The 22,090-nt window shown below is 43.5% G+C and overlaps 1 protein-coding gene across 1 annotated transcript in view; it reads right to left on the bottom strand.

The window, feature by feature from the left end:
• Window positions 1-22,090, bottom strand: part of dusp22a (dual specificity phosphatase 22a) — a 114,727-nt gene that overhangs the window by 17,169 nt on the left and 75,468 nt on the right. The window contains exons 5-6 of the mRNA XM_080188071.1: window positions 18,396-18,470; window positions 18,082-18,253 (exon numbers count right to left, since the gene is read on the bottom strand). Coding sequence (XP_080044197.1) covers window positions 18,082-18,253; window positions 18,396-18,470 — 247 coding nt within the window. The remainder of the gene's footprint in view (window positions 1-18,081; window positions 18,254-18,395; window positions 18,471-22,090) is intronic.

The following is a 22,090-nucleotide window of genomic DNA, read 5'->3' as shown; positions in this document are numbered from 1 at the left end:
AGTGATAATAGTACAGTATTACTAAAATTTAAATTATTTTTCTCTGATCTGTAGCCAATGGAATGTTCAGATTGTATCAAAATTAACCTGATTAGAGAGTGTGAACTGCAGTTTAAAATGCTGTGCATGTTCTGTGACTTGACTTAAAGAGAATAGCTACCAAATCAAAGCTAGATACAAATAATTTAATCCTGTTACAAGGACTGATTTAAAAAAAAGTACTTTGAGAGCTCAGTTCTGAGAGATTCAATTTCAAGCATTTACAGCCAGTACAGACTACCTTGCAGGAATGAATCCACCAACATGCTGTGAAACAGTCCCAAATTCATCTCCCTATAAAGTATTAGCAGCAAGCAGCTCATTCCATGTTATAACCAGGTCTCTTTCTTCTGTAGGAGCAGCATGGAAAAAGCTACATACACTAGTACTACTGGTCCATGTGAAATAAGTAAAGATCTCAGCATACACTGACTGATGCTTCAAGCTCTGAATTAGTTAAACCAATTAGTATCATGTATTTACATTCAATGAATGGCCTAACTATTTCTCAGTCCAGCCATCTGATGATTCACTGGAGTCAAGTTAAAGGGAACTGAAGGCAACTTAAAAACAGATTGGCTTGTTGTCAAACTGCAACACAGGGTTGGCACAGTGGTTAGCACTGCTGCCTCACAGCACCACGGACCCGGTTTCAATTCCTGGCTTGGGTCACTGTCTGTGTGGAGTCTGCACATTCACCCTATGTCTGTGTGGGTTTCCTTCAAGTGCTCCGGTTTCCTCCCGCAATCGGAAAGACATGCTGGTTAGATGCATTGTCTGTGCCAAATTCTCCCTCAGTGTACCCAAACAGGTGCCGGAGTGTTGGGATTTTCACCGTAACTTCATTAATGTAAGCCTACTTGTGACACTAACAGATAAAATTTTACAAAAATATATATTGCAGTTACTGAAAGTATACAAAAGAAAGCAACTAGAGTGATTGAGGGGGTTTCAGAAATTGAACCAAGAAGAGCCACTATACAAATTGGTCCTGTACACATTGGGAAAGGAAGATTGAGAGGTGGTATGGTTGCCATTTTTAGGATAGTAAAGGGACTGGATAACGTGGGCCATGACATCGGATTTTAAAGAATCGTCCCTTTTGCCTGATGTTGTGCCCTTCCTACTAGTGGAAGCATCCTCTCCACATCCATTCTATCCAGGCGTCACAGAATCTGTACATTTCAATAAGATCCCCATTCTAAACTCCAGTGAGTATAGACGCAGAATCCTCAACCATTCCTCATACGACAAGCTTTTCATTCCACTGATCACTTGCGAACCTCCTCTGACCCCTTTCCAAGCCAATAACATTGAGGCAGAAACACTTTGGGGTACTGTATATGAATAATTTGAGACAGGGCATGTGACTTGCCTGCCAGGGAAAAGATCATTTTTTTTTGACATATGGTTCCCCAAGCTTCTCTGACTACTGAGATTTCCCGTGCATAATGAACTAATTGATAGAGGCGCATTGTTGATTGGTCAACAAGTCAATTATCATCGTGCCATGCAACCATCAGGATGGGAAAAGATGAATAAAGTTGACTTTGGTCACAATTCCCGTGTTTCTATGGTAACCTTATTAGGGATAGGAAATTAGATTGTTTGTTGTACAAATGACTTTGTAATACACATGAAGAAGCAATAATATATCTCTGCGCTGTATACTCAATAATAAAATTTGTCATATTGTCTTCCATATTTTAATTCACTTCCTCCAAGTGGCTGGAATGAGCAAGTTGACTTATTGTAGAATCACGGAATCCCTACAGTGCCAAAGGAGGCCATTCAGCCCACTGGGCAGGATTTTCCAGTCACGCTCACCCCAAGGTCGGAAATTCCTGGCCGAAGTCAACGTACTTTTGAATAGTCTGTCCCCACCCGATACGATTCCCGTGGCAGGCAGGGCAAGAAAACTTCACTCATTGAGTCTGCACTGACTCTGTTTTGACAGAGTGTCTTCCCAAGACCTCTCCCTTGCCCTATCCCTGTAATCCCACACTTTTTACCATGGCTAATCCGTCTAACCTAGAAAGTTTGGGACACCAAAGGGCAATTTAGCATAAGCAATCCACCTAGCCGACACATCTTTGGACTGTGGGAGGAAACCGCAGCACCCGGAGGAAACCCATGCAGACATGGGGAGAATGTGCGGACTCCACACAGACAGTCAGCCAACGCTGGAATTGAACCCTGACCCCTGGTGTTGTGAGATTGTGTTGCCAATCACTGTGACTTATGGGAATAGATCGAAAAGGCTGGGCTTGTTTCCACTAAAGTTCAGAAGAGTGAGGGGTGACTGGATTGAAACATCTGAGATCCTGAATGGTATTGACAAGTGAAAGGATATTTCCGCTTGTGGGTGAGTCCAGAACCGGGGAAACTGTTTTAAAATTAAGAGTCGCCCTTATAGGAATGAGATGAGAAGATTTTTTCACTACCAGAGGATTATGCAACTTTGGAACGCTCTGCCTCAGAAGGTGGTCACTGAATATTTTTAAGGTGGAGGTTGATAGATTCTTGTGAGACAAGGAAATTAAAGGTTATGGGGGATAAATGGGGAATGTTGAACTCGAAATGGTGGAGCAGGCATGAGGGGTTGAATGGCCTATTTCTACTCCTATTTTGTGTTTTTGTAAATGGATTTCTCAAAGTTTTTGCTATTTTTCAACCAAATATTTACAAAGCACTCTGGCGTTACACTTGAGATCCCCTTGGGAGCAATGTACGTGCTTCCTCTTTTTAGGGGCTGTGGTTCCCACAATACTTCCTTGTCGCTATCCATAATCTCAGTTTCAGTCAGGACATGGAAGTTCAAAGGCTAAAAATTCATCCACACCATTTTTATTGGGCGCCAGAGTCTCGATTCTCAACCTGCCCCCGCTGCTTGAGGTGGAGGTAAGCAGCACACTACTGTTATGCTGTCACCTCCTTTATCCGATTATAGGGCAGGACTGAGCATCCGCCACGCTTCTGGTCACCACACGACCAGAGAGACGTGGAACTGGTCACCACACGACCCGAAGGACGTGGAAGCTTTGGAGAGAGTGCAAAGAAAGTTCACTGGGGTATTATCCCCACAGATGCTGTCAGACTTGCTGAGATTTTCCAGCATTTTCTGCTTTTTGTTTCAGATTCCAGCATCCGCAATGTTCTGCTTTTAACACCAGGATGTTGCCTGGTCTTGAGGGGTGTTGGCTTTGAGATGTTGAATAAACTGGGATTGCTTTCAATGGAAAGTCAGAGTCTGAGGGGAGACCTGATAGAGGTCTACAAAATTATGAGGGGCATAGACAGGGTGGATAGTCAGAGGCTTTTTCCAAGGGCGGAAATGTCAATTACAAGAGGACACAGGATCAAGGTGAAAGGGGGGAAGTTTAAGGGAGATGTGTGGAGAAGATTTTCACATAGAGGGTTGTGGGTGCCTGGAACGCGCTGCCAAAGAAGGTGGTGGAAGCAGGCACATTAGCAACATTTAAGAAGCATCTGGATGGGTACATGAATAGGGAGAGAATAGAGGGATATGGGCTGAGTAAAGGCAGAAGTTTTTTTTTAGTTTAGCTACGGCATCATGATCGGCACAGGCTTGGACGACCGAAGGGCCTAAGGGCCTGTTCCGGTGCTGTACTTTTCTTTGTCTTTGTTCTTGCGGCATCTACTCTCAGCACCAAGCCAAGCATAGGGTGCCAGTGGCACATGCTATAGCCAACCTTATGTTCTTCAAGGTGGTCTGTCCCTCCTGCATTGAATGAAAGAGTGTTTCAGCTGAATACTACTGCAGCAAAGGAAAATGGAACACTGGGCCGGTGGCACGGCTGTAGTGGGAGACATGCACGTCCTTAGTGATGGAAGTGGAGAAGGAGAGAATACCCATGGTTCTTTGGGGGAGGGGGAATGTGGGTGATGGAACAGGTAGTCCTTGAAGACTATCCTTAGAAGGCATTGGGAACAGGCAGCTGGGGAGGTCAATCCCTGGCATGTGAGACTGAGGACCTGGCCACGGTGCCCCAAGAAGTCTAATGATCTCATGCGGGACTGGAGCAGAGCTGGTGTGGAAAAGGATGCCTGCTTCTCCTGAGGCTTACAGAGGGGATGGCTCTCAACCAAGTTACCTAGCAGTGCTGATAATATTGAGGACGACAATACGTTCCTGCCTCGCGCCCCTTCTCAACTCCAAGCTTCCTCTCACACTGCTGGTCGTCACAATGAGTAGGCTGTGCACGATGTGGCCATGGACTTCCTACTTTCCACCATACGCTCCTCCCCTCACCCCACTTCTGATTTCAGGCAGCTAAGAATGACCATCTGCCCAATCATAGCACATTTGGTAGGATTTAATTTGACTTATTAATGTCACATGTATTAGCATACAGTGAAAAGTATTGTTTCTTGTGCGCTATACAGACAAAACTTACCGTTCATAGAGAAGCAAAGGAGAGAGTGCAGAATGTAGTGTTACAGTCATAGCTAGGGTGCAGAGAAAGATCAACTTAACGTGACATAGGTCCATTTAAAAGTCAGCAGGGAAGAAACTGTTCTTGAGTTGGTTGTTACGCGTCCTCAAACCTTTGTATCTTTTTCCAGATGGAAGAAGGTGGAAGAGAGAATGTCCAGGGTACGTAGGATCCTTAATTATGCTGGCCGCTTTGCGGAGGCAGCTGGAAGTGTAGACAGTGATAATGGGTGGGAGGCTGGTTTGTGTGATGAACTGGGCTTCATTCATGACTCTTTGTAGTTTCTTGCTATCTTGGGCAGAGCAGGAGCCATACCAAGCTGTGATACAATCAGAAAGAATGCTTCCTATGGAGCATCTATAAAAGTTGGTGAGAGTCATAGCTGACATGCCAAATTTCCTTAGTCTTCTGAGACCACAGTGAGGAGGAGAGACAGCAACAATAGCACAAATGAAGAGATCCATCGCATGATGGGATGGCACAATGGCACAGTGATTATCACTGCTGCTTCACAGGTCCAAAGACCAGGGTTCAATTCCCCAGTGGGTTCAATATCTGTGTAGAGTTTGCATGTTCTCTCCATGTCTGCATGGGTTTCCTCCAAGTGCTCTGGTTTTCTCTCACAGTCCCACAGTGTGGGTTAGGTTGATTGGCCATGCTAAATTGCCCTTAATGTCCTGGGATGCTTAGGTTAGAGGGAGTAGCAGGATAAATATGTGGGGTTATAGGGATAGGGCCTGTTTGGAATTATAGTTTGTGCAGAAATGACAGTTTTTACGATCAGACGACACTCACAGCCATCAGCTCAAATACTGATGCTTGGAAGATAATATCAAGTTGAGTTCAGCACATGGGGAGTTATTGGGCATGAGTGGGCGTCAGTGGGATGAAGGATAGCTTGTGCACCAGGATGACGTGTAAATTCTGCTGTTATGGACTCAGATGAGGACTTTGAGACAGTATGTAGGATAATGCTGGTGGGGTTGGCCTACCTCCTGTCATTATCAGGGAGCCTGGAGATGCCTAGATATGCATTGAGAGGGGCATTGATAGGAGCTGCCCTCTGCAGTCTCTGCTCCATCTCTCTGTTATGCTGCAACTCCAGAGGCATTTAAATTGCAGCCGTTTCTTCCTTTGCAGGGACAGCTCACCAAGACCTCTGTTCTCCTTGTCGGGGTGTAGTTAAATCCAGGGACTCACCACAACTCTTCCAAATAAACAGCAGAGTACTTCCAGTGACTTTGCAATAGTGGGAGCTATTCATAATTATCTTATCTGTAAATTGGGTGCCTGGTGCTTCATTAATTCATGGGACATGGGCGTCACTGGCTGGCCAACATTTATTGCTCATTCTTAGTTGACCGAGGGCATTTGAGAGACAACCACATTGCTCGAGCTCTGGAGTCACAATGTAGGCCAGACCAGGTAAGGATGGCAGATCTCCTTCCCTCCAGGACATTAGTAAATCAGATGGTTTTTTTCTGACAATCTACAATGGATTCACAGTCATCAGTAGATTCTTAATTCTTAAATACTCTTAATGTTTTTATCGGACTCAAATTCCACCATCTGCTGTGGCGGGATTCGAACCTGGGTCCCCAGGACATTGGCTGAGTTTCTGGGTTAATAGTCTAGCGATAATACCAGCAGGCCATCGCCTCCCCTTTAAATAACATTAGTGCTGAGCATCTACTGCAGTTGACCTTTGTTGAGTGCGGGGTGAATTCGCCCAATGACCTGTGTTCCAAATGTGGAGAACGGTCATATCGCCTATCATAGTGATAAGACTGGTCTTGTTATTTCAGGTGCACCCAGCAGATGCCCACACATGCACCTTTCTTAATACACTGTGTCACCTGTATTACCAAGTGGAGGCTCAGTTCCCATAAGGCCATCCCAAGACTCGCTACAATCCAAATTTCACATTACTATTCTTTCTTAAGGCTATCGCTTAATAATCGCAGCCGGAGCCTTCATCAGCATCCTGCTGACTGACCTTATTACAGAACAATCCAAGCATTACAGACACCATTGACTGAACCTCTTCTCTCAGTTTTTCTCCTTGACAGTTCTGTGATTAGAGAAACTGTGGCTGTAATAGAGACTAATAATGCAGTTTGGGGTCCACTTGCAGTCCACTTCCTTTTTATTTGTAACCCACAGCAGATGCTCCATAGATCATTCAGGCTCCTTTCCCTATCCAGTGCAGGAGGTTGTCCAAGTTGAGATGCAGTTTAGTCAAAATCCACAAATGACCTGTGACATCATCCAACAATCATTTCACTGACTGCTTCATTTTCGTAAGAATCAGAAGGAACCAGTCAGCCCATTGCATCTGAACCAACTCTCTGACAGAGTATCTTACCCAGGTTCTCTCCCTCACCCCATCCCAGTAACCCCATACATTTCTCATGGCTAATCTTTCTAACCTACATATCTTGGGACATTGAGGGGCATTTATCATGGCCAATCACCTAACCTGCACATCTTTGGATTGAGGGAGGAAACCGGAGCACTCGGAAGAAATCCACGCAGACATGGAGAGAATGTGCAACCTCCACACAGACAGTGACCCAAAGCCGGAATTGAACCTGGGTCCCTGATGCTGTGAGACTAATCACTGCACCACCGTGCTACCCACACCTGCCCCTTTTCACCTTTGTTCGCTGATTCCTTTTGAAAAACAAACTAATTCCTCTTTCATTTCCCAACTCCAAAGCCTAAATTATAGATTTATTTTTCTCCGCAGACGTTCACTGGCCTGCTAAATCTTTGCTGTATTTTCTGTATGATTTTTTTCAAATTCTCCTGGGATTCAGTGTTCTCTCTACACTTATTGATTGACAGAGGGCAGCGTAAAGTAAAAAATGACAGCAGGTTGTTGTGATCTGTCTGAAAGGGCGGTGGAAGCAGATACAATTTCAAAGTTTCAAAATCGAATTGGATAAACTATGTGAAAGTAAAAAGAGGTTGTGGAGAAAGAGCAGGGGAGTGGAACTAGGGCCAGCACAGATAATGGTGGGCCGAATGGCTCTCTTTTGTGTTATATCACTCTAGGATTCTGTAAGAAGTCATGGGGATGCTATTAGAAGAAAAGATTATAGAATCCACAGTGCAGAAGGAGGCCATTTGGCCCATTGAGTCTGCACCCCGATTCTAGCCCTGTAACCCCACATATTTACCCTGCTAATCCTTCTGACACTAAGGGGCAATTTAGCATGGCTAATCAACCGAACCTGCAAATCTTTGCACTGTGGGAGGAAACCGGAGCATCCGGGAGAAATCCACGCAGACACGAGAAGAAAGTGCAAAATCCAAAACTACAGTGACCCAAGGATGGAATTGAACCAAGGTCCCTGGTGCTGTGAGGCAGCTGTGCTAACCACTGTGCCATCCTGCTGTCCAGTTTTTCCAATTTCTAGTCATCAAGTAAACTTGCTCTGTTAACTTAACAGTACTACTGATTCTGCAGGATCCTGACAAATGTGCTTAGCTGTTAATTGCCCCGTCACATGGTTCATATCAAAAGCTCAATGTGGTGGAAAATCACAGATTGAGAACTTGTCTGCGGTTGACCCAAAGGATTCACCCTGATTCAGATCACAAGTATCAAAATTATATGCTTTAATTAAATTTAAGATAGGAAAGCACCCTGGAATTTTTTTTTCAATGGATTTCAGTCAATGATTCTCAAGGGAAAGGGGACTTTTATTTTAGCCGACTATGCAAATTTGGAGAGCGAAATTGCCGCATCTGATGTCAATGTGACAAAGTTACAGCATTTCTGTCTATGTTTTATTATTTACTGGATGCTTTTTTACCAACTATAACACAGACAGGAAAAAGGTCTGTTTTTTCAGGTAATATACATTGTTAATGTTGACTTATTAATATTGACTTTTCAGAGTAAGAGCTCCTGATATCAATGGTTTGATTGCTGCCTTTGTTTAGCAATCGATCCAATGTTACATTGATCTCTTAGTCAAGCTCTCCTAATCAATACCTTTGTCTTAGTGTCATAGAATTCCAAAGATGCAGGAGGAGGCCAATAGGCCATCAAGTCTGCACTGACTCTCCAACAGAGCATCCGACCCAGGCTCTATCTTCATAACTCCACATATTTACCCCATTAATCTCCCTAACCTTGGGATATTAAGGGGCAATTTAGCATGGCCAATCCATCTTTGACGGTGGGAGGAAACCAGAGCACCCGGAGGAAATCCATGCAGACACGGGGAGAATAGTCACCCAAGTCTGGAACTGAACCTGGTTCCCTGGCGCTGCGAGGCAGTAGCTCTAACTACTGTGCTGCCCTAATTTCGCTACACACTAGTAATTGTGCATGAGGGGTGGGGGTGGGGAATCCATTACCACATGGGAAAATGTAGCAATTCCATCCGTGACCTTTCTAACTACAATAAAACAACTTGACTTCCAGATTTCCATGCACACGTTCTGATTCAATCCAGTGATGGCACATTCTCGGAAGGCAGTGGTGGTTGTGATGTTGACCCTATGACACAAACTCCTGTATTTCAAACATGCAACTTGAAAGTGTTTGGCGTTGTGGGGGAATAAGAAATGCAAGTGGTTAAAATGGTTTCTGTGCATTGCAGGTTGTGTCTCAGTTCAGTGAGAACTCCCTGGATGTGCTGCTGTCTTTTCCCACCAAGAAATTTGTAACGAAGATAGAGAAAACAGGGCTAGAGTTTGGGAAGGGGGCCAGCAGCAGGGGCATGATGTCACACCCCTGGATTCAGTGCCAATAATGATCAAAGACTCCATCACATCGCTCTTCACACCTTGTAGGTGTATCCATCCATCTGCGTCTAAAGACTTTCTTGCAAACCCCCATCTTCACTTTAATTCCCCTTCACACTCATCATATCTTCAAATACTCCAGAAAGTTATTATCAAGGAGTTCAGACCTTAAATGTATTTTGCCTCTTCCAGACTGAAACTAACTCATGTGGTGATTATCAGTAATTTGAGAAAGGAAGCATATGGATGAAGTTTTAGATTACATCATCTGTGGTATCAAAGAATAGTGCAGTATAGGAACAGGCTATTCGGCCCATCATGCATGCACCAATACATGACGCCTTTCTAAACTAAAGACCTTTCGTCTCTCTGCCACTCCCAAGCCTTGAGAGGCAGAAAACAAATGCCAGTTGCATTTCTCAGCTCTCAAACCTGCCACCTTTACTTAAGACAATGCACCAATGAAAGGTACGTCAAAAAGAACTCAGAGAAATCAACCAAAAACTCCAGAAGTTTCCAAAAGACACAAAACCTGGTTGTATATATTTTGAGAGTATACCTCTCTCTAGACTCCCATCCACCATGTTCTTCTCCTTTGTGAAGAACAATGCCAAGTATTAAACATCTTATTGCTCCATTTAGAGACACTAAAGGCATTCTCTGCTGAAGAACACATTTTCCATTTCAATTCAATTTACATGTGCTCTGTCTAACGTAACTCTGTACATTGCTGTCTATTCTCTCCCTCTTCATGTATCTGTCAAGATGCTTCCTCAACATTGCTATTGTATCTGATTCTACCATCTCTTCTGGCAGTGCATTCTAGGCACTTACCATCCCTTGTGCAAAAAGCTTGCCTCTCACATCTCCTTTAAACTTTCCCCTTTTTATTTTAAACTTATGTTCTCCAGTAATTGACATTTTTACCCTGGGGAAAAAGACTCCAACTATCCTTTCTATCCACACCTTTCATAATTTTATAAATTTCTATCAGGTCGCCCCTCAGCCACCAATGTTCAAGTGAAAACAAACCACATTTGTCCAACCTCTACTCATAGCTAATACCCTCCAAGCCAGGCAACATCCTGGTAAACCTTTTCTGTACTCTGTCAAAGCCTCCACATTCTTCTGGTAGTGTGGTGATCAGAACTGTGTGCAATATCTCAAAATTGGCCTAACTAAAGTTACAACATGACTTGCCAATTTTTATACTTAGTGCCCCGAACAACGAAGGCAACCACGCTATGTGTATTCTTGACCATCTTATCCACCTGTGTTGTCACTTTCAGGGAACTGTGGACCTGGACACCTCAATCCCTCAATATCTTAATGCTTCTCAGAGTTCTGCCATTTACTTTACGCTTCCTTCCTGCATTAGAACGTCCAAAATGCATCACCTCGTATTTGTATGGATTAAATTCCATCTGCTATTTCTCTGCCCAAGTCTCCAGCCAATCTAGATACTGCTGTATCCTTTGGCAACCCTCCTGACTATCCCAGTCTTGGTGTTGTCCATAAACTTATATCACAAACAACAGGGGTCCTAGCACTGTGGAACACCACTGGATCACAGATCTCCAGTCAGGAAAACACCCTTCCACCACAGTTCCCTGTCTTCTCTAATGAAGCCAGTTGCGTATCCATCTTACCAGCTCACCATGGCTCCCATGTAACTTCACATTCTGCATCAGGCTGCCATGAGGGACCTTGTCAAAGGCCTTGCTAAATTCCATGTAGACCACATCCACTGCCTTTCCCTCATCAATCATCTTTATCACTACCTCAAAAAACTCAATCAAGTTTGTGAGACGTGACCTCCCCACACACAGCCATGCTGCCCATCACTAATAAGTTTATATTTTTCCAAATGTGAGCAAATCCTGTCCCTCAGAATCTTCTCCAATAATGTTCCCACTACTGACATAAGGCTCGCTGGCCTGCAATTTCCCAGATCATCCTTGTTGCCCTTTTTAAGCAAAGGAACAACATTGGATATTCTTCAGTCCTCTGGGACCTCTCCTGTGACAAAAGAGGATGCAACGATTTTGTACAAAGCCCCAGCAATTTCCACCTCCACCTCCCTCAGTATTCTGGGATAGATCCCATCAGGACCTGAGGAACTGTCTACCTTAATGCTTTACAAAACACCCAAAACCTCCTTTTTTATATCAACATGCCCTAGAATATCAATGTACCCCTCTCTTGACTCCCCATCCACCACGTTCTTCTCCTTTGTGAATATTGATGCAAAGTATTAAACATCTTATTGCTCCATTTAGAGACACTACAGGCATTCTCTGCTTAAGAACACATTTTCCATTTCAATTCAATTCACACGTGATCTGTCTAACGTAACTCTATACATCGCTGTCTTATCTTTCTTCAAAAGCTTTTCCTTATTTCTCTATCATTCTTCACAGTGTTGCAATCTAACAGGGTGCTCACAACTTCAGCCTGAAATGTTTGCTATTATCGTCAGTTGGGAACACCTGCTAACCCTTGCTTCAGTTTCAATTCTGCTGCTGCTTATTTTGGCATTAATAACTTGCTGTGTGCAAAGGATCCGAATTCCCATTCCCCCAACAACAAACACAGCTTTACCATTTTCAGATTCAGGGAAGTGGATTGGTGGGGCGGAGGGTGCTTTTGGGGTTGGGTTAGGTTAACAGCACAGATCAAGCAAGGTATCAATCCACTGATTTCACTTAGAGAGAAATCACATTGAGAAACTATGCTCAGTCACATTAAGCGGAGAGGTTGGCGAGGTGATATCGTAACTGGACTAGTAATCTAGAAACCCAGGGTGATACTCTGAGGACCCGAGTTCAAATCTCACCACGACAGATGAAATCTGAATTCCACAAAAATCTAGAATTAAGACCATTTTCGTAAAAATCTGTCTGGTTCATTAATAAACCTTTAGAGAAGGAAATCTGCCCTCCTAATTTGGTCTGGCCTCCATGTGACTCCAAACTCTGAAATGAACCCCACTCAGTTTAATGACAATTAGGGATAACCGATAAATGCTAGCCCAACCAGCGATGCCCATATCCAATGAATAAAGAAAAAGGTCACAGCCAGCGAAGCCATCCTGCCAGCCCCTTGCACCAATCACACACAAGTTCATGAATCAACAACCTTTACAGATGCACCATAGAAAGCATTATTTCTGGTTGTGTCACAGCTCGGTTTGGCTCCTGCTCTGCCCAAGACCGCAAGGAACTACAAAAGGTTGTGAATGTAACCCAATCCATCATGCAAACCAGCTCCTATCCATTGACTGTGTCTACACTTCCCGCAGAAAAGCAGCGAGCATAATTAAGGACTCCCGGACATTCTCTCTTCCACATTCTTCCTTTGGGAAAAAGATACATAAGTCTGAAATCATGTACCAACCGACTCAAGAATAGCTTCTTCCCTGCTGCTGTCAGACTTTTGAATGGACTTACCTTGCATTAAGTTGATCTTTCTTTATACCCTAGCTATGACTGTAACACTACATTCTGCACTTTCATGTTTCCTTGCCTGTGAATGGTATGCTTTGTTTGTATAACATGCAAGAAACAATACTTTTCACTGTATATTAATACATGTGACAATAATAAATCAAATCAAAATCAAATTATCTATAGGACAGTGTTCAATAAATGCTCCCTGATTTCCAATGATAATCAAGTCAAAAGTACCGGTGCATTCCACATGACCTTTAACACACGGTCCCCAGTATTCCATCTCCCCCACAACCATTCCAAAATCCCAGAATATTCCAACACAGAGAAAGGTTATTTGGTCCACAAGTCTTTGTCAGTTTTCAGGCTCCAAGAATCATCGACACTAATGCAACTCTCTCCTTCTACCCTTTAACATTTCCCTTTTACAAGCAACCCCTTAAGTTCCTTTATAAAGATCTCCCTTTTAAGGGGGCTTTTCTTTAACAGCTTGAAGCAGAGAATTCCAGACTCCAACCACACTCTCACATCTTTCATGAACTTGAAGACATTTCCATCTTGCATTTCAGCTCTAATTTTTAAAAGGAAGACTTAATTTCTCCAGACCATTTTCATAATTGAAACTGAGCATCTTCATAGAATCATAGCACCCCTACAATGCAGAAGGAGGCCATTTGGTCCATTGCGTCTGTGCTGACCACAATCCCACCCAGGCCCTATTCCTATAACCCCTCATATTTACCCTGCTAATCCCCTGACACTCGGGTTAATTTAGCATGGCCAATCAACCTAACCTGCACATCTTTGGGCTGTATCTCTAGTCTGATAAAACAAGGCCAGTAAACTTTGACTTATCCAAAACTCTACCACCCAGATTTCCCTGCAGACTGGAATTTCTGAAATTTCCCGAATACAAACCATCCCATTAATTGATATTTTAATGCGCTGTTGATGATTAGAAACAAATACTGTCCTTTACTTCAACAACAGAAACAGAAAATGCTGGAAAATCTCAGCAGGTCTGGCAGCATCTGTGGAGAGAGAATAGAACCAACATTTCAAGTCAGGGTGATCCTTCGTCATCTGATGCAGGGTCATCCTGTCTTGAAACATTGGCTCTATTCTCTCTCTATAGACGCTGCCAGACCTGCTGAGATTTTCCAGCATTCTATGTTCTTGTTTCAGATTCCAGCATCTGCAGTGTTATGCTTTTATCTTACTGTTCTTTACTTCCTGAGTATATGCATGTTAGTTCATGCAAGTGTTGCCATGCATTCCATCGGTAAATGGAACTCTCCATTAACAAGCATTTCTGATTAACTGACACTACCCATTCCCCACACATGCGACGGCACGGTAGCACAGTGGTTTGCACTGCTGCTTCACAGCTCCAGTGACCTGGGTTCAATTCCCGGCTCAGGTCACTGTCTGTGTGGAGTTTGCACGTTCTCCTTGTGTCTGCGTGGGTTTCCTCCGGGTGCTCAGGTTTCCTCCCTCAGTCCAAAGATGTGCAGGTTAGGTTGATTGGCCGTACTAAAATTGCCCCTTAGTGTCCTGAGATGCGTAGGTTAGAGGGATTAGTGGGTAAATGTGCAGGGATATGGGGGTAGGGCCTGAGTAGGATTGTGGTCGGTGCAGACTCGATGGGCTGAAAGGCCTCTTTCTGCACTGTAGGGTTCTATGATTCCACATGCTGGATGCTAAAGATGGGACTATATTTGGCACACACGCTATCAGAGTGTGTAATGCATTGAATAGTTTAATAAGTGTTTCATTTTGCAATGTTTGTACCACATTTCCACCACCTGAACTCATTCCGTTTTCAGAGACCAGGTCCCTGTACTCTTTTACCCTTATCAAGCCTTCTGAACCTTTGGAATTCATACAGCGCTGGATCATGAATGCTTGCTACACTTTATTAATCTTACAGAAGATGGGTCTCAGATTATGAATGAACATAAGAACATAAGAAATAGGAGCAGGAGTAGGCCATCTAGCCCTTCGAGCCTGCCCCGCCATTCAATAAGATCATGGCTGATCTGAAGTGGCTCAGTTCCACTTTCCCGCTTTCTCCCCATAACCCTTAATCCCCTTGCCTACCAAAAACCTATCTACCCGCGTCTTAAATATATTTAGCGAGGCAGCCTCCACCACTTCAACGGGCAGAGAACTCCAGAGATTCACCACCCTTTGGGTGAAGAAGTTCCTCCTCAACTCTGTTCTAAACCGCACCCCCCTTTATCTTGAGGATATAAACCATTGGTTTATAAACCAATGGTTTATATTGAGAACAGTACAGCACAGGAGCAGGCACTTCGGCCTTCCAAGCCTGTGCTGATCATGTTGTCCTATCTAGACCAACCACTTATATCCCTCTATTCCCCGTTTGTCTATCAAGATAAATCTTAAATGTCGCTAATGCAGCTGCCTCAACCACCTCATTTGGCAATGCATTCCACGTGCCCACCACCCTTGTGTAAAAAACTTCCTCCCCTCAACTCCACTGAACTTGTGCCCCCTCGTAATTATTATTTCTGCCCTGGGGAAAAGCTTCCAACTATTCACCCTAGCTATACTTCTCATAATTTCATAAACTTCTATTCGGTCGCCTCCGTCTTTCCAGGGAGAACAATCCCAGTTTATTCAATCTCTCCTCATAGCTAATACCGTCCATGCTGGGCAACATCCTGGTAAACCTTTTCTGTACTCTCTCCAAAGCCTCCACATCTTTCTGGTAGTGCGGTGACCAAAATTGGACACAGTATTCCAAATGTGGTCTAACCAACATTTTATATAACTGTAACATAACTTGTCAACTTTTATACTTGATGCCCCTTCTGATGAAGGCAAACATGCCATATGCTTTCTTCACCACCTTTTCTAGCTGCTACATTTAAATTTAGCTACAGAAATTCAAAATTATTGGTACAGAACAAGGGAAGATTAGATGCAACTACAGTGGCAACTATGACTTTTGAAAACTCCATTCTATTCTTGACGGTATTTAACGTAGTTTGAGTCCGGTTACCAACATTGAAACATGCCCTGTGCCCAATTTTATTTTCAATCCACTCAATAAATTTCTTTGTGCTTTCCAGCTTCCTTGTTTCTCCCCCTCTCTTGCAGGGGCCACACGCTGGCACAGCGGTTAGCACTGTTGCCTCACAGTGCCAGGGACCTGGGTTCAATTCCTGGCCTCGGGTCACTGTCTGTGTGGAGTCTGCACATTCTCCCCATGTCTGCATGGGTTTCCTCCGGATGCTCCAGTTTCCTCTCACAGTCCAAAGGTATACAGGTTAGGTTGAATGGCCATGTTAAATTGCCCTTCGTGTTAGGGTAAGTATGTGGGTTTACGGGAATAGGGCCGGGGTGGGATTGTGTCGGTGACACTCGATGGCCTCCTTCTGCACTGTAGGGATTCTACGTTGAATCTACATTCTATGTTGTGTTTCAGCTCAAAGCTCAAATGCTCCAGTGACCTTTCAATGGCCTGATGGGCAGGATGAAGCCCACGCTCACACAAGAGGAATGCGCACAAATGCTAACACTTCCTCTGCCAATCTTTTCCCCAGGTTGAAAGATCCACAGGAAGCCGTTGTTTACAAAATCCAAACCTCAGCTTCCAGGCTTAATTAACACATTAATGCTCGGTGGAACTTGAATGCAAAAGCCATCTCCAGGATCCCGAGCTTTGTAAATGCAGACAGCCATCCTGGGATGAAGGGGGTGTCCTATGGCATGAGACTGAGCTAATTAGGTCCATTTTCTCTGGAGTTTAGAAGAATGAAAGGCGATCTCATTGAAAAGTACAAAATTCTGAAAGAGCTTGATAGATAGACACCGGGAGATTGTCTCTGCTGGTCAGGGATACTATTTCACTCAAAGGGTCGTGAATTTTTGGAATTGTCTATCTCAGAGGGTTGTGCGGGCTCCATCATTGAATACATTGAAGGCTGGAATAGACAGATTTTTGGTCTCACTGGGGATCAAAAGATATGAGGAACAATCAGCAGAGTGAGGCAGGAACCCAAGGTTAGCCATAATCATATTGCATGGCAGAACAGATACAATAGGCCTCTGATCTATTCCTCATTCTATTTTGTTCTGCAGCCTTAGTTTTATACTTATCCAGGACAAAATGGGGAGAAATTTGTTCATGTAGCGCTACTTCTCGAGGTGCAATGCAGATTTACATCAATTCCCCAGGGTAGACAGCATTGATACCAAGCAGCAGTGCTGCAAGAAAAAAAATCAGCCATGTGCTGCCTGTCCCTAGGCAATCAAGTAAGAAGTCTCACAACACCAGGTTAAAGTCCAACAGGTTTATTTGGTAGCAAACGCCACTAGCTTTCGGGGCTTTTCTCCTTCATCAAGTGAGTGGGGCGTTCTGATCACAAACAGAGCATACAAAGGCACACGCTCAGTTTACAGAATACTGATTAGAATGTGAGCCATTACAGCTCTTCAAGTCTTAAAGGTGCAGACAATGTGAGTTAGCTAGGCAATCAGTGCATAGCTCTGCAAAATGTCTCCCCCTTAATCCATTTATTTATATTTGTACACAAACAACGTACTGCCTCTACCTATTTTTCAGTGAAAACACTAAAGTCTGTCATACTTCTTAACATTCCAATAAAACCAGCAGTGCATCTGTTCTACTGATTTGGAATCTTTCCTCAAAGAGAATTTTCAAAAAGTATATTTAATGTCCAATGAAGGCATTTCTCCAATGAGGTTCATTGAATCAAGAGTCACTACAGTGCAGAATGAGACCATTCGACCCAATGAGATTGCACTAACTATCTGACAAAGTATCTTACCGAGACCCTCTCCCTATCCCATCCTCATAACCCCACACATTTACCGTCTAACCCGTACATCTTTGGACTGTGGGAGGAAACCAAAGCACCCTGGAGGAAACCCACACAGACACAGGGAGAAGGTGCAAACTCCACACAGACAGTCGCCCAAGGCTGGAATCGAACCCGAATCCCTGGCACTGTGAGGCAGCAGTGCTAACCACTGTGCCAGTGTGTCGTATCTTACATCATGTCTGGATCTAATGGAAACTAGCCCACAGAAACTGAGTGCTTTGCTGAGTCAGAAACTCCAGTATTGTTCTACCGTACAATTTCCAACAGAAGTCAGGTATATTCTTGCATTTCTTGTCTAGCTATTTAGTTTAGCACTTTTTACTGACCTTTCTCAACAGCAATCACAGCAGCGCACATTAAATATCACTAACAGTCAATGGCAGTGCGTAATTCACAGTGAACAAATTCATCGATCATTACATTTCATTTGGCTTCTTTGACATTAATCGTTTAGGTCTAAGACTCAGCATCGCCGGGGCATTGCTCCTGAGCTGCACTTACCTCTTTTACAAGAGTTGCCTCAAACTCTTGGAGCTGTTGCTGAAAGCCAAAGTTAGGGCTGACGAACGACCTGGCAGCCTTCACCGCAGACAAGCACTCTTCCCAGCCACAGTCGGTTACCGTCATGAGGTAGGCCACCACCACTGTCGTGCTGCGTGAAACTCCGGCTAAACTGTGCCGCGAGAGGCAGAGGGATGACAAAGGAGAAGACGTTTAAGAATGCATCGTTCTGCATGATTCCACAAAGGAAGCAGAAAGCAGACGTGGATTGACATCCAAATTTTCCGCCACTGAGAAGCTGCCACTGCACCTACCAGTGAACGATGCAACCTCCTCCTTGCATTCGACATTCATGGATAAACTTGATGCACTCCTTAAAGTGTTGTATCCTAGGAGACATAAATCAATGATTTACGTGAGAAGTCCATTTTCATTATTTTTCAACAAGTTCAGATACAACAACAGAAGATAGATTGTCATGTGAAAGTATGTTGTTCGAGAACTTTCTCTCTCATCAGGTTATGGTGGCACGATGGTTAGCGCTACTGCCTCACAACATTAGGGACCCCGGGTCTGATTCTAGCTTCAGATGATGCCTGTGTGGAGTTTGCACATTCTCCCCATGTGTGCGTGGGTTTCCTCTGGGTGCTCCAGGTTCCTTCTACAGTCCAAAGATGTGCAGGTCGGGTGGATTGGCCATGCTTAAGAGTCAGGGGGTGTGGCAGGGTAAATACTTGGAGTTACTGGGATAGGGTCTGGGTGGGATTGTTATTGGTGCAGGCTCTATGGGTCAAATGGCCTCCTTCTGCTCCACAGAGATTCTATAATTATCATCATGAGGGATCTTAACGTGACAAATCTTTGGCAGTCAAATTGGGGTCCTTACCAGTGGAGCCAAATGCACTGATAAGCAAGGCATAGCAACAGTGTATTATCTTTTCCACTGATTATGAGCTGTTGCATGAGCCTGAGAGTGTGAGGAAGCCATTTTGCCATGGGTGTGTCTGTAACTGGCCACTTTATCCATTTAGTGATTATCAATTCTGCTCCCCCTCACTATGGGGCTCAGCAGTTGTTCCCTCAATAGTGTCTCTGTCAAAAATATTCCAGTTCAATTCTACACACTGCCGGAAAGATGGGAAAGCTCTAGAGAGGGCCCAGAAAAAGTTCACGAGAATGGTTCCAGGAATGGGGAACCCCAGTTACATGGACAGATTGGAGAATCTGGGGTTACCATCCCCAGAAAAGAGAAGGTTTAAAGGATTAAAAGCAGAAAGTGCCAGAAAAGGTCAGCAACATCTGTGGAGGGAGTTACAGAGTTAATATTTCAAGTCCAGTATGATCCCTCTTCGGAACTGAAGCAAGGTAGAGATTTGATGATTGGACATTTGATGGAGATGTGCAAAATCATGAAGGGTCTATTCAGAGTAGATAAGGAGTGACTGTTCCTGTTGGCGGAAGGGTTGAGATCCAGAGATCGCACGTTTAACCTGATTGGTAGCCTAATGAACGAGCGCCACCAGTGACAAACACCAAGTCAGTGATGGTTAAAACCAACTCCTTAACTTGGTTCAAATTCCTGCTACCACCATCTTTTCCTGATGACCAGGGCTTGGGGCCTAGTCTGTCCCTCATGCTGTTACTTAAGCAAAGAGGCAAACTTTGCTTAAAGCTACCTCTGCTGTTTGGTCCTTTTTAATGCTTTTTTTTTATTAACTACTCTGTTTTCTTCATACCATAACTTTTTAAAATTCATGTGTAAATGTTGTGCCAAATTTGATCTCGGGGAGAGGGAACAAATGTGCACGACCTGGAATGCACTGTCTGAGAGTATGGTGGAAACAAATTCACACAGCAAGTGATTAGGATCTGGAATGCACTGTCTGAGAGTATGGTGGAGACAAATTCACACAGCGAGTGGTTAGGATCTGGAATGCACTGTCTGAGAGTGTGGTGGAGGCAGATTCACACAACAAATGGTTAGGATCTGGAATGCACTGTCTGAGAGTGTGGTGGAGACAGAGTGACATAGTGAGTGGTTAGTATCTGGAATGCACTGTCTGAGAGTGCGGTGGAGGCAGATTCAATCATAGCCTTCAGAAAGAAATTGGATAAGTGCCTGAAGAGGAAAAAATTGTCAGGCATTGGGGACAGAGTGGGTGAATGAGATTCACTGAGTTGTTCCTGCAGTGGGTGAGCATTGACACAAGGGAATAAATGGCCTCCTTCTGTGCTGTCACCAATCTGTGATAAATCAGGTGCAGAAATAAGCAGATATAATGGTAAGAATTTAATATTTTTCAGCAAAGGTAATAGAGACTATTCAAAAATACTCACTAAAAACCATGAATCAAATAATTCCTGGAATCCACTGTAAAGGGGTCTGAAGAGATGCAAGTCCGGATGTTATACATGGAAACAAGATACTTTATATGGCTCTTGCTATGTCCAAGACCACAAGAAATTACAAAGCATCATGAATGTAGCCCAGTCCATCATGCAAACCAGCCTCCCATCCCTTGACTGTGTCTCAACTTCCCACTATCTCGGAAAAGTACCCAGCGTACTCAAGCATCCCACGCACACTGGACATAGTCTCGTTCACCTTCTCCCATCAGGAAAAAGATATAAAAGTCTGAGGTCACACAGCTTCTTCCCTGCTGCCATCAGACTTTTGAATGGACATACTTTATATTAAGGTGATTTTTCTCTCCGCCTATCTGTGACTCGTTCCTTTCCTACTCCCCTATGTGCTCTATAAACAGAAAGTTTTGTCTGTATAGCACAAGAAACAATACTTTTCACTGTATCCTAATTGATATAAAGCAGAGATTGATCCCCCTTTGAGAATTATCCAAAGAGGAGTACCTCACCTTATAACCTGTAAAAAGTGTATGAGGTAGTGTAACCAGCTCTTCAGCAACTCCTTGTGGTTAAATACAATATAAATCCCTGACACACTCTCTAAAATCAACAAATAACAATTTATTTATTTAACTTACAGTGAACAAATTAACTAAACTATTCACAAACTGAAAAAATCCCTTCTATTCAAAGTTCTGAATAAAACAAGTAGTCTCTCAACACCAGGTTAAAATCCAACAGGTTTATTTGGTAGCATGAGCTTTTGGAGCACTGCCCCTTCATCAGACTACTCACTGCACCTACCCCAGTCCAACGCCAGCAACTCCACATCATGAATAAAATAAGATTCTAATGGTATGTTGTTCCAATAAATACAATTCCCACTCATTAACAAAAATAGCATTTAGTCACTCTCTCAATTACAACCAGGTTTTGTCTCTTCTGGGCCTGATTCTCCTACCTGGAACTCCTTTCTTCTTTGGTCCCCTTGCCATCTAGATGGCGCTTTCTCTAAGACACAGGTGAAGCTATGAGAGCCAGCAATTGTCTCTCTTTCTAGAATTGAGAGCTGTGAGCTGTTATCTCTGGCAGGTGGCAATTGCTCTCTCTTCTTTGTCCCACTGCTTCCTTTCAAGATTTTCCACCACAGGATTGTTCCGAGGTTGTGAAAACCATCAGATTTAAATTTAATAGATTCTTGGTATCTAAAGAGTCAGATTCAAATTGATTGGCTAAATTCAAAAGCCTGTTGTCCTGGTAAAAACTGCTGCTTGGCCTTTCAATACAAATGTTTCAGTTTGGCTCCCTATGTGCTTGCACTTTTTTTAACTCTCTAAGCACAGAAAAAACACCACCTTTGAAAGGGATCACGCAATGCTTTCCCCCCTAGCATTGTACAATTTTACCATTCTTACAAACACCAATTTCTAACTTTCTACCTTTCAGTCTACAATTACTCCACCCAACTTCACAACATATATATGTGACAATAATAAATCAAATCAAATCAAACTGTGTACAGTCCTGTGGCTTTCCTTTATCCTTAGAAAACATTGTTAAAATATCAGTGTAATATCATACGAATGCATTTCATTTCCTTCTCCTTTTAGGCTACTCTTTCAAGTTTGTGCTCTACAAGACGATT

This window comes from Carcharhinus amblyrhynchos, chromosome 4, assembly GCF_965287045.1.
Source record: "Carcharhinus amblyrhynchos chromosome 4, sCarAmb.v2.hapA, whole genome shotgun sequence".
Taxonomy (NCBI): Eukaryota; Metazoa; Chordata; class Chondrichthyes; order Carcharhiniformes; family Carcharhinidae; genus Carcharhinus; species Carcharhinus amblyrhynchos.
The sequence above is the reverse complement of the archived record's forward strand: the minus strand, read 5'-3'. Positions and strand labels throughout refer to the sequence as shown.